The sequence below is a fragment of the Hylobates moloch genome, unplaced genomic scaffold (assembly GCF_009828535.3).
Source record: "Hylobates moloch isolate HMO894 unplaced genomic scaffold, HMol_V3 SCAFFOLD_7, whole genome shotgun sequence".
NCBI classification, from domain to species: domain Eukaryota; kingdom Metazoa; phylum Chordata; class Mammalia; order Primates; family Hylobatidae; genus Hylobates; species Hylobates moloch.
In genome coordinates, this window is record NW_026652282.1 from 110,317,759 (window position 1) to 110,330,357 (window position 12,599).

A 12,599-nucleotide genomic window follows, 5' to 3' on the forward strand; every position below is an offset into this window, starting at 1 on the left:
TGCACTCCAGCCTGGGCAACAAGAATGAAACTCTGTCTCAAAGAAAAAAAAAAGAAAAAGAAAGCAAACTGTTCAGGAGATACAACCCAAGGAACTCTTAGGAAGAACTCTCTCTCAAGGAACGTACTTTATCAGGAAGTTAAGTTTAGCTAAGTACTGTAACAGATTGATATCAAAGAGGCAACTATGCCTTTCTAAAACTCATTTGGTTAGCCAAGTCATAGACAGAATCCGAAGCTAGATAAAGCCAAGACTGATCTCCATAGAGTCATTCCCCAGAGAATGCACTCTTGGTTACAGAGCACAATACTGTCACTTTTTCCTCTTCCCAATCTCACATAAGGATGCTCTTCAGGAACCTGGACCTTGTCACTGTGGGCACTAACATTCTGGCATGTCAAAGTTTGGCTTTGGTCTACATAGTCTTGTGTCTCCTCAAACCTAGTAAGTTCATATATTCAGGTCTGCGTTTTCTATTTCACCTGTCTGCCAGACACGCCTCCTCTTTCTTTATTTTATTTATGTATTTATTTATGTATTTATTTATGTATGTATTTATTTATTTATTTATTTATTTAGACGGAGTTTTGTTCTTGTTTTGTTGCCCAGGCTGGAGTGCAATGGCACAATCTCGGCTCACTGCAACCTCCGCCTCCCAGGTTCAAGTGATTCTCCTGCCTCAGCCTCCCAAGTAGCTGGGAATACAGGTGTGCACCACCAAGCCCAGCTGACTTTTTGTACTTTTAGTAGAGACAGGGTTTCACCATGTTGGCCCGGCTGGTCTTGAACTCCTGACCTCAAGTGATCCACTTGCCTCAGCATCCCAAAGTGCTGGGATTACAGGCATGAGCCACTGCGCCCAGCCCACACTGCCCCTTTCATCAAGATAACTCACTAAGTAACAATGTACAGAGCACACATTGCTCGATTTTTCTCCAAGCCATCCTCATCTTGGCAGCAGGGACCAAGAGTGGCCACAGCAGTAATGATCCCTCGTTAACTCACAAAGCTCCTGATAGGCTTCCCTGTTCCTGCAAGGCTACCAGAAATGCCATGCTGCAATACCATCAGTTCTCTGCAAAGATGCCTTCTTTTTCTAGGAGCATAAGCTTGGGAGACCCAAAGAGCCTAGACACCATTGGGTAACACACACACTAGCTCGCAAGAATCCGGAATATGCTGGCCTAGTATTTGGTACTATATACACTTTACTAAAGCATGTGTGTTTGAATGTCTTCAGGATTCCATAGCCAAAGGGTAACAATGAACAATGAGATGAAAGGTCGAAATTAGAAGAAAAAGCCCTGAGTCAGTATAGAGACGTTGGCTGGCCAACTCATCTTGATGAAGGAACCTCACTTCTGTGGGCCTGGTTTCCTCATCCACACAAGGATGGAGATAGTCTCCAAGGCCCTTCCCAGATCTACCATCCTATGATTCTGTGGGTCAAGATTGTTAAATTTTAAGTACATCCAGAATGTTTTAATTCAGCAACACTTATTGGCCATCTACTCTATGTAAGGCATGGTAGAGAGCACTGTGGGGGCTACACAGCCATTGAACATAGTCTCTGACCTTGAAAGAGACTAGCTGCGGGGGACAACAACAGTGAGAAGTGTAATCACCATATAGCTCCAAACTATAAGAAATGTCATCTGATTATTTGTTAAATGAGCGGTGTGTACAATTAGCCCAATGAATGCAGAAATTACTGGAAAGTTTTCATGAAGAAAGACTCAAGAAAGAATTTGAAAGAGGGGTAGAATTTGGATAGGCTAGAAAAGTATTTTTTTGTATTTTTTGTATTGATTACTATTGATTACTAAGCAGTGTTACAAAGCTGTTTTCAGTTCATCCAATTCAATGACTCTTCTGCCAATACATACATCAAAAGCTCTAATGGGGACCAATCTGACAGAACCTGGTCTGACAGTGCCTTGATAAGATTTCCTTCATATACACAGGACACAGTGAGACCATAAGCACTGATTATAGCAGCAAACTGCTTCTGCTTCAGGGGTCAAGAGTCTCACAGTCATTCTTGCCACAAGAGAAGTCTGAGGACCTTGACCCCACTAGTGGCCAGGTCAGAAAGCTAAAAGAGAAAGCTGGAAGCCAATTCCAGGAGACAGTGCACTTGTTCCTTTCTCCAGGATCACACTTTATCAGGAAGTTGAATTTGACTGAATACCACGATAGCCTTTCAGTAGCTGGATGGCTCCTAGGTTGTCAGTGTCATTCTGCTACAGTGTCCTGACACTTCAGGCCAAGCTGGTAGCTATGTGTTCATCGCACAAACTGGATAGAGCTTGAGCAGAAAGAACTGAAAATTGTTCATGTGCTCAAAGCTGAAACTGGCAATACACACTGACATTTCTTAAATACCTCACCCTAAGAATTAATTAGAAAATCCTTTTTCTTTAAGCATTATGCCATTTTTCACTCTGCTTTTAAACCTAAATAAGTGTACCATAAATACAATTATATTTAAATATAGCAACCTACTGGTAATCTATAATCTCCTTTTGTGTGTATTTGAGTCTTCCAGACAGACACAGAGTTATACAGAATTTCAGGTTCTTGGAGTTGCAAGAGGCTTAGTGAATATTTGGCCAAATTTCTACTCTGTGACAGCGGCCCTGAGAGAGATCCCCCGGCTTCTTCAGAAACACCTCTAACAGGCCGGGCGCAGTGGCTCATGCCTGTAATCCCAGCACTTGGGGAGGCTGAGGCAGGTGGATCACTTGAGGTCAGGAGTTTGAGACAAGCCTGGCCAACATGGTGAAACCCTGTCTCTACTGAAAATACAAAAATTATTTGTATTTGGCAGATGTCTGTAATCCCAGCTACTCGGGAGGCTGAGGCAGGAGAAGTGCTTGAACCCGGGAGGCAGAGGTTGCAAAAGCAGAGATCATGCCACTGCACTCCAGCCTGGGTGATGGTGCAAGGCCCTGTCTCAAAAAATAAATAAAAAATAAAAAATAATTTAAAAAAAGAAACACTCTAACAATACAGAGCTAACTGGCCCCAGGATGGACAACTTTTTTTTGTTTTATGTATTCAATCTACTATCTGTCCACTGAAAATTACAGGTCACTCATTTGAAAAGTCTTCTAGAAGATATGTAAAGGCATAATCCAAAAATAAAAGGACATCTGCCAGCACTGCTAACGTTATGCGTTTTTCATTAAGGGGCACCCACATGCCTGACCAACCTTCTCAAGCCATCTGGCTGGCCCAGAGCTGTGCTGCAGGCAGCTATAAATCAACTCACACTGGTTCCTAAGCACCTGCTGCAAGCAGGACCCTGCTACTAAAACGCAGCTCCAGATGTGCCTCAAGATTTGGACTATCTTCCCACAAGGCAAAAATGCAGCAGCCAGAGGATGTGGAGTCTCTACTCCTAGACAATGTAAGAATGAAAATAGATCACCATTTGTCTATTCAGACACCCTCACCTGCCTGAAGGCAGGGGGCTAGATCAACTGATTTCCTGAGGCCTCACTAAGTTCTTTTTATTTTTTTATTATTTTTTTTTAAGACAGAGTCTCACTCTGTCATCCAGGCTAGGATCTCAGCTCACTGCAACCTCCACCTCCCAGGTGCAAGGGATTCTCCTGCCTCAGCCTTCCGAGTAGCTGGGACTACAGGTGCACAACATCCACACGGGGCTAATTTTTGTATTTTTAGTAGAGACGGGGGTTTCACCATGTTGGCCAGGCTGGTCTCGAACTCCTGACCTCAAGTGATCTGCCTGCCTCGGCCTCCCCAAGTGCTGGGATTACAGGCATGAGCCACTGAGCTAAGTCCTAATACTAACAAAGCAGCCCACGTTCTGCTCCCCAAACCCTGCCCCCACTATGTGGTGGACAGGAAATTATAGACGCCAAAGAAAAAGGCCGACCAGAAGGAGATTTCATTCCTCAGATGCATGCTGGTGTACCTTGTACAACCTGTCACTGGCTAGGCACAAGGCAGCCACCACCTAAAGTGTCTATGTGTCTGTATATGGCAGACACACACACATACACAAGCACGCACGTTCAAAAACACAAATTCCGCCATTCTCAGTACAAAGTATTCATCACCAGGGTCCTCTCCTCTGTGGTCACATTTCCACCTCCCCACTCCACTCCTCTGCTAACACATTTACTTCCTTCTCCCCTCTTCTTCCCACTACTCCCTCCTCCAGCCCTATCTTCAAAAATATTTAGTCTTTCACACAGACAGCTGGTACTCAAGTAAGTTTTACAAATAACCTCACCCTTCAAAATGCAAGAAATAACCTGGGGGAGGGGGGAAGTCATCATGGTAGAAAACTCAACCTGCCTCTGTCAAACGGTAACTTGGCTAATTAGAAGCTTCATCCCACCAGCGGTTTTCTTCAGAGGCCTGCAGGGGCCTCAGTGGAACAGATTCCAATCAGATTGCTCTGCTGGCTCCCAGATACAAAAGGGGACAAATGGCAATAGCTCGAAATTTCAAGTACCCCTGGCCAGTCAAACCAGAGGTTTCCTGGGCCCAGAACTACCAACTAACTCAAAGCCTGGGAACAAGGCTCATCTCTGTTTGGAATAGTTGCAATAATAAAAATTTAACCTGGGGGTGGGGGTGGGGACAAAAAGAGAAAAAGAGAGGAAGAATGATAAAGAACAGAGGTCAGCTTTGCACTTCCAAGAAGCAGCAGGGCAGGAACGAGGCAAGGAAGACTTGGAGAGAAGGGTGAGGAGAAGGAAAAACAATTTTTAATGCTAGGGGCTTATGCCTGCCTGACTACACATGCTCACTGGTACCACACACAAGCACGTGCGTGCACACATGCACACACACACACTCATTCAGGAAACTCAAACTGGAAATCAAATAAGAAGGCTTCAGCAACCTGCCTGACTTCGCTAAACACTTCACAAAGTCAGCAGTAGCGGCGGCAGCAGCAGAAGGACCTTTAACAAAGAGTTCCTCTGACCTTACTTTCCCAGCTCCGTTACAAACTGGGTCCCCCTCCCCCTGCTGTTACTCAAGCCAGCTGCAACCACCCAAAAGTCTGGCAAAGCAGCCCAAAAATCACTCTGGGTGCACTGGGAAAGTGCATCTGAAGCCCTGACAGAAGGACAAAAATGAGCCCCAAGGGACCAGAGTTCATTTTACTTCCCCACTAGGCTGGCCAAGGTGCCCCCTCCTACCTCCCATGGCCACACCCCAGCATGAGCCCTCCATTTCCAGGTCACCCATGTACATACATCATAGCACGCTCACCTCAGGTGTGGCTTACAGTCCACACACACACCTCTTGGCTCTCAAAGGCCTCCTCACAGTAATCCCAAAACAATTAGCAATGCTCTCATCCCTGGAGTGTAGAGCATTCTCAGCACACCCAGGAGACACACCACAGTGCCCTAGAATCCAGCCGGCCACCTCCCCTAGAGATGAGACCTACACAGACTTCAAACAGTAGCTCGAGTACGAGGTATTACACCACAGAAAAGAAATCACTCCAAGGCTGGTACCAGGCATACACAGAATATAGAGTTGTTTACGTTGAGTGATTTTGAGGGAAAGAGCAACTCACTTCTAATAAGCACGTATGTGCCACGCATACAACTAGTATGTGGTCCAGCTGAGGCTGGAACTAATCTATAGGTTCCCAACTAAGTTGGCTTTTCACTGTAACAGCTAGCTGAGAGCTGAGCCTTAAGGAAACAGGACCCAGAATAACAAAATAGGTGAGGATTGCTGAGTGATGTAACAATGAGGGGTGCCCTTAGGTTTGTGTGCAGGGGAGGCCATCTGTCATTTAGCTTCTAAGGAGACCACTAAAAGGGAGAGGTGAGTAATTAAGACAAACTTCCTTATTTCCCAAGTCTATCAAGGATAGCCCCAAATCAGTACTACAAAATTGGTATCAAAGGTATTGGTCTTTTTAGGAAGCACATACTCTGTGATGACCACGAAGCAATGAATTCAGCTGGCATCTCTACAGACATTGCTCAAGAGGACGTTAAAGTCATCCAAGGACCAGCCCCAAACTCCCCAGAGAGCAGGTTCTTCCCCTGGACCCAAAGTAACCATAATCAAGCAACTCTACTCAACCAAAACTCACTCAAAGGCGAAGAAGAGCGTACATGTCCCCAGGATGAGGAAAAGGGTCAGGTAGAAAATGCCCTTCTGCCGGGCCATCATGACGCGACCATCACAGCAAAAGGTGTTCCTGCCTGGGAGTTTCTCCCATTTCCGTGTCACCTTCTTCCTCACCACCATCACAGACATGATTGGAATTCCTGCTCCAAAATGGGTTTTGCAATTACAGGAGAGAAGAAACAGAGGCTGAGCCCAGCTTTGAAATCACGTTGCCTGCTATTCCTGCCGCTGGGTCAAACATCATCAAAAGTCCAATTGCTAGCCCTAAGAAAAAGCAGAAAAAGAAAAAAAAATGAAGCAATAATAAGAAAATACAGTTCAACCCTCCTTTCCCAGAGACAGAAAGTTGAAAACTGACTGAAGGGGTGGGGACGGGGAAGTGGGAAAAGTTTATTTCCAATTCGTGTTTGTTCTCTAAAAGAAGGTATGATTAAAGGTTCTCAAAAAAGGAAAGGGGCTAGTATTTCTTCTCAAATAAGCCTCTATGCTTCCAATCTAATGCTGAAGATCTGATCATCACAGAACCTTGGAACTAGAGAGGATTTTATAGGTGATCGTGCCAATTATTAATACTTTGTTTTGTAAATGAGTAAACTGAGGACCAGAGAGAGGAAATAACTTATCCAGGGCCATACAGCAGCAATGCTGATACTGCTAACTTCCAGTCAAGGGCATGTTCACTATGCCACAATGTTCTTTCAACATCATTAAAAGGACTCTAAAAATAATAGTAGAGTTTCTGTCCTCATAAAGCCTCCCTCCCTTCCTCCACTTCACCTTCTTTCTTCAATTAGCCACTCAAACATGAATCACAGCAGGGGACAAGTCACCCTCTGGCAGGGCCAGGAGGTTCTGGACGCTCTGTGCACATACGTGCATTGTATTTACACAAAACAGATTTGCCCTCATCAAACCCTCTGCAACTTCCTGAGTCCGGGAAATGAAACAATCTGGCTGGTCTAGCCTAACATTTGTGGGAATCTTAATGAAACCACATCAGAGACCTGTAGGTGAAAGGCTGACTTAAGCAGGAGAGATTCTGGAATGGTTGGTGACTGCTGATGGCTGGTTGGGGGGTGGGGAATGGCAGCAGCTAAGAAAAGTCACAAGGGCGCTTTCTGGGACATGTGCTAAGTACCATCTCTATTCAGCATCCTGAATTCCCAGGCCCAGACTTTCTCAGCCTCTGCCACCCTTCTCCTCCGCTCAGGTGTGGTGCTGTGGCCTCTATTTACCGACACCACATGCCCCACGCTGGCAGGACTGAGGCGGAAGCCTGCAGCCCGACGGACGGAGGGAGAAACAGCCAACTTGAGATCATTCCTGGGCTGGAGAGGGCAAAGGTCCAAAAACAGCCTAGGAGCGGAGCAGGGAAACGAGAAGGTAGAAGGCTCGGGGAAGAGGAGGGGGGCCCAGAGGTGCAGAGAACCCGTCCTTTGTGTAAAACTAACCTGGAAGACAATCTCCTCCCGATAAACCGCCCCAGCGGGAGAAGGGAGACCAGGAAGGGGGAGCCGGCCTGGAAGAACAAAGATCAAAATCCGTCGGGAAGCAGCGACCGGCTCCCCAGCGGGGGGCGGGTGGCCGGGGCCGGGCCGCGGGCGCGGCCTCTCGAGGCCCGCCCTGACTCCACCACGCCGCGGACCACCGCCCCAGGCAGGTTGGGACGCGCGCCACATCCACACGCACACGCAGCCACACGCTCGTACACACTCACACACGCCCCGCCACGTGTAGTCACCCCGGGCCAGGGGCTCGGCGGCTGCCGAGTTGAGAAGGGCGGTGCCGACGTCCCCGCGTCCACGCGCCGCGGAAGGGGAGGCAGCCCACCCTGCAGCCGAGCCCGGGAGACCCCCGCCCCCACCCCTCGTTACCTGAACCACGGAGACCCAACTCGGCCAGCAGCTGACGGCAGGAAACGGACTGTCCCAGGGAATCGCGTCGGCAGCCAAAGGTGGCAGCGACTTCTCCTCCCCGGGCCGGGAGGCTGTCTCCTCCTGACAAGGGGCCCCAGTGGTCGGGGCCCTAAACCAGCTGTGGCAACCGCCCACCACTGGCCAAATGGAACGCTCCTCACGTCACCAGGTCGCTCCAGTAGTTGCTCGCCCTCTATTGGCCGATCGGCCTCGGCGCCTCCGCCCCGGCCGCCCCTATCCCGAACTGCCATTGGTTTTGCCGAACGCCACTCGACGATGCCTCCGCCCACTCCTCCACCCATCTCCCTGCTGCATGCCCACCTGCCAAGCCACTGCCAGCCTCTCTTTGGGGTCTGAGCGGCAGTATGTGAAGTGTTGCCTTCTATTAATATAGTTACGCAGAGACGGAGGTTAAGGGTAGTGCCGATGGGACAGCGAAGGGTGGAACCAGCCTACACATACGCGCGCGCGCGCGCCCGCGCGCGCGCGCGCACACACACACACACACACACACACACACACACACACACACAGAGTGAGATGCTGAAGCAACACTAGCTCACAGATCCGGGTGCTCACCCCAAACTAGGTCTGCCGTGGGCAGCCTACTTGCATTTTAAAATCAACCGCAATTTGAGATTTTACTCTTTATCGGCATAAAAACAAGTCCTCTGCCTCCCAAGTCTCATTCAGTAGCCAGGGACCCCATATCTGTCCCAGTCACCCTAGCCTGCATCTCTAAGGCTTTCAAATCAAAACACACAAACAAGCATAAAAAGCATGTTGTAAAGGATAAATGTCCCCAAGAACATATTATCATTTTGCAGCACCTAAAACAACTAATTGACATTAATGGAGTTAAAGAAACTCCACTGAGGACATAAATTCTTCCAGGCAGGTAATGAAGTAAAGATTGCCAAAAAGATTGTAAATTTTTATTCGGTTTGGAAAGCTTGTGATAATTAAGGGGAGAATCCAAGGCAGAATTCCCACCCACCAACCAGATTGATTCTTTCCTTCTGCCACCCAGCTCTGCATTACTGCCACCATGAGCCACTGCTACTGATCCGAGTGAGTTGCATGCATTAAAAGTTTGCGATTGGGCTGGGCGCGGTGGCTCGCTCACGCCTGTAATCCCAACACTTTGGGAGGCCGAGGTGGCTGGATCACCTGAGGTCAGGAGTTCAAGACCAGCCCGGCCAACATGGCAAAACCTGTCTCTACTGGAAATACAAAAGTTAGCCAGGAGCGGTGGGACTCGCCTGTAGTCCCAGCTACTAGGGAGGCTGAGGCAGGTGGATCGCTTGAACCCAGGAGGTGAAGATTGCAGTGAGCCAAGATCATGCCACTGCACTCCAGCCTGGGTGACAGAGAGAGATCCTGTCCTAAAAAAAAAAAAAAAAAAGTTTGAGATTGAAGCGGGGAAACAATTGAGAACCACAGTATTATATTATAGGATGACTTCAAAAGACACTAGGTCTGTTTTCACCAGTATGGCTCCTGCCTTCCAAATATAAGACGAAATATGAGAAAAGGTTGAAGGTGGCATCTCCATCTCCTTTCCAAGTGTAAGAGGAAATAAGAGAAAAGGTTGAAGATTGGAGGAGAATGCCTACATTACCAGCCTAGGTTTTCCTAAGTGTGATAAAAATTTCAAAGTTTTAGAAATTTGGTATTTGGAATTAGTACAGAAGAGACTGCCAAAGCTCTTCCTAAGGCAGTTGTATGTTAGTTAAAGGACCACATACATGGTCAAGAACTATTTTTCCTTTACAGTATATGTGTCCCACACAATATGAAACAAAAAGCTACATACATAATAATTACATTGGACACTTTCATGGCACCCTTCAAAATTTTTAAAGGATTTAAAAAACACTAGGTAATTCTGAGATGTGTTGTAATTAATTTGCAAAGGAAGATTTGTCTTTATAAAGCTTCCATTGTTCCTTAGCACTCATGCTGATTATAATCATCAGTTTATTCCTCATGAAGTGTACGATCAGTATCATTGCCTCCAATTCTCCCGCTTTGAATTATGGAGGGTGCTGGTATTGCACACACTTGGTATGGGAGGGAGAAGAACTTCCCTAAACCTCATCAGCTCTCTGGATTTCCAAGCCTATGTATATCAGATGCTATTAGGAATAGTATGGTCACCCCAGCTGCCATCCTTCTGACTATGGAGCAGTGAAAAATAAGCCTCTGTAGCACTCAAACATATTTTGTCCATAGCTCAGGTGCAGGTGAAGCCTGAGGAGTCCTGGAATCGATGTGTCATGGTGACACATTCCTGAGCTCTGCCCCTCCCTGCTCTGGGTCACATTCCCTCTGGGATTAAGTGGCTATGTCAGTCAGGCTTGTTTTATTACAATCTGTTATTATTTATGCTCAACAATCAAAGAAAAATAAGGAAAATTTATGTGGACAAACATCCCATAGTACTTCCTTCTATGTAGTTACATCATTTTATATAATCCTTAAAGTCAATACACACACACAACTAAATTTTGACTATAAACTGAGACTGTTTTTTCCTATTCTTTTTTCTTCTCTTTTCAACAGACTTCCCACTTTTTACATCCAAGTCAGTGTTGGCTCTTTTGAAAAGAGGTTATAGGCCGGGCGCAGTGGCTCAGGTCTGTAATCCCAGCACTATGGGAGGCGAAGGCGGGCAGATCACTTGAGGACAGGAGTTTGAGACCAGCCTGGCCAACATGGTGAAACCCTGTCTCTAGCCAGGCTTCGTGGCAGGCGCCTGTAATCCCAGCTACTCAGGAGGCTGAGCATGAGAATCACTTGAACCTGGGAGGCGGAGGTTGCAATGAGCCCAGATCGCTCCACTGCACTCCAGCCTGGACGACAGAGCGAGATTCCGTCTGAGAGAGAGAGAGAGAGAAAGAGAAGAAAAGGGGTTATAGTCGTGTGATGAGCACTAGAAACACCACAAAAATCAAGGTATAGCCTTCCAATTTATAAGACATCTCCTTGTGTTATCATGTATGTTCTGGAGTATTTGTTTAAAAATACCTGTCTCCACATTTATGCTTCGTGTGTGTGTGTGTTTGTGTGTGTGTGTGTGTGTGTGTGTATGTAGGCGTGTGTAGGTGTAGGTGTAATGTGCTGTTTGATCCTGAGTGCCACCACTGGGTTGAAGCTTTCCTGTTAGTGTTTCTTCAAAGACTGTCTTCTGTAACCACCCGGAGACCCATTCAGTACTACATCCAGGAGCAGACATAAAGCATCAGCCCCCATCCTGCTTTTGAGCTCATGATAGCTCCTTTATTCTCTATTTTCTGTAGCCTCAAACTTGTCATGTCACTTTGCCCTCCTCCCCACACACACGGCCCTTTCCACCCCACCTTTCTGACTTGCACACCTCTTTCTGCTTTCTGGATATAAATATATGTGTGTGTAGAACGAACTGATGAACAAAAGAATGAACCACGGAATGCCCTACCCACGCATGATGAGCTAGTATTCTTAAGCAACGTCTGCTTCTCTGAGGCCTGGGCTGCTATCACTGACATAGAAGAGCCAGGATGGTAGGTAGCTCAGAAAGCACATAAGCCTTATGGCCAGGCAGGCCTAGGTTCAAATCCTGGCTCTGCTACGTAATAGCTTGTATAACCTGTGGCAAGTAATTTATCCTTTCTGAGACTATTTCTTCATCTGTAAAATAAAGCTAATACCTATTTCATAGAGTTATGAAGGGAATTTTGTGCTAACTGTCTGGCATGGAAGAGAGACACAGTCAATGCTGTATGTTATAACGACATCTCCATTACTGCCCCCTCCCACCTCCCTCCCTTAGCCACCCTGCTGACTGGGGTAGAGACGTAGAAAAAATGAGACCCATTCTTCACTGTATAGAGTCCTTGTCATCCATGTACCACCACGTTTTCATAACCTCTAAATTCATCACTGAATTGAATCCTTATCTGACTGGGTTTCCCAGTCCCCTACCCCAACCGGGACTGGGGAAAGCCTGGATAGTAATCTTGTTCTAGTAGAATGGCTGATCCTTAGCCTCATCTTCTCAAGTAAATCATTGACATTCCTGCCATATTATCTGTTTCAACAGGCAAAAGGTAAATGGGATTGCTTTCACTGAGCACCTCCTATGTTCACAGCCCTGTGAAGCTGAAGATTGTTGGCTTCTCTTGGGAACTGAGCTGCACCTTAAAGACGTCCTCGCATGGCCAGGTGCGGTGGCTCACGCTTGTAATCCCAGAACTCTGGGGGGCTGAGGCGGGTGAATCACCTGAGGTCAGCAGTTCAAGACCAGCCTGACCATCATGGTGAAACCCCAACTCTAATAAAAACACAAAAATTGGCTGGGCTTGGTGGCAGGTGCCTATAATCCCAGCTACTTGGGAGGCTGAGGCACAAGAATCGCTTCAACCCGGGAGACAAAGGTTGCAGTGGGCTGAGATTGCGCCACTGCACTCCAGCCTGGGCGACAGAGCAAGACTCCGTCTCAAAAACAAACAAAAAAGATACTTTTGCATGAAAGCCAAACATGCAGAAAGCCCCCCCCCCCCA

General features: G+C 47.1%; 1 protein-coding gene across 1 annotated transcript in view; it reads right to left on the minus strand.

Annotated features, from left to right (window-relative positions):
• The window catches only part of ZDHHC9 (zinc finger DHHC-type palmitoyltransferase 9), a 40,799-nt gene extending 34,463 nt beyond the window's left edge, over window positions 1–6,336 (minus strand). Inside the window, exon 1 of the mRNA XM_032757598.2 lies at window positions 6,101–6,336. Coding sequence (XP_032613489.1) covers window positions 6,101–6,267 — 167 coding nt within the window. The 5' untranslated portion in view covers window positions 6,268–6,336. The remainder of the gene's footprint in view (window positions 1–6,100) is intronic.
• Between the last annotated feature and the right edge of the window lie 6,263 nt (window positions 6,337–12,599).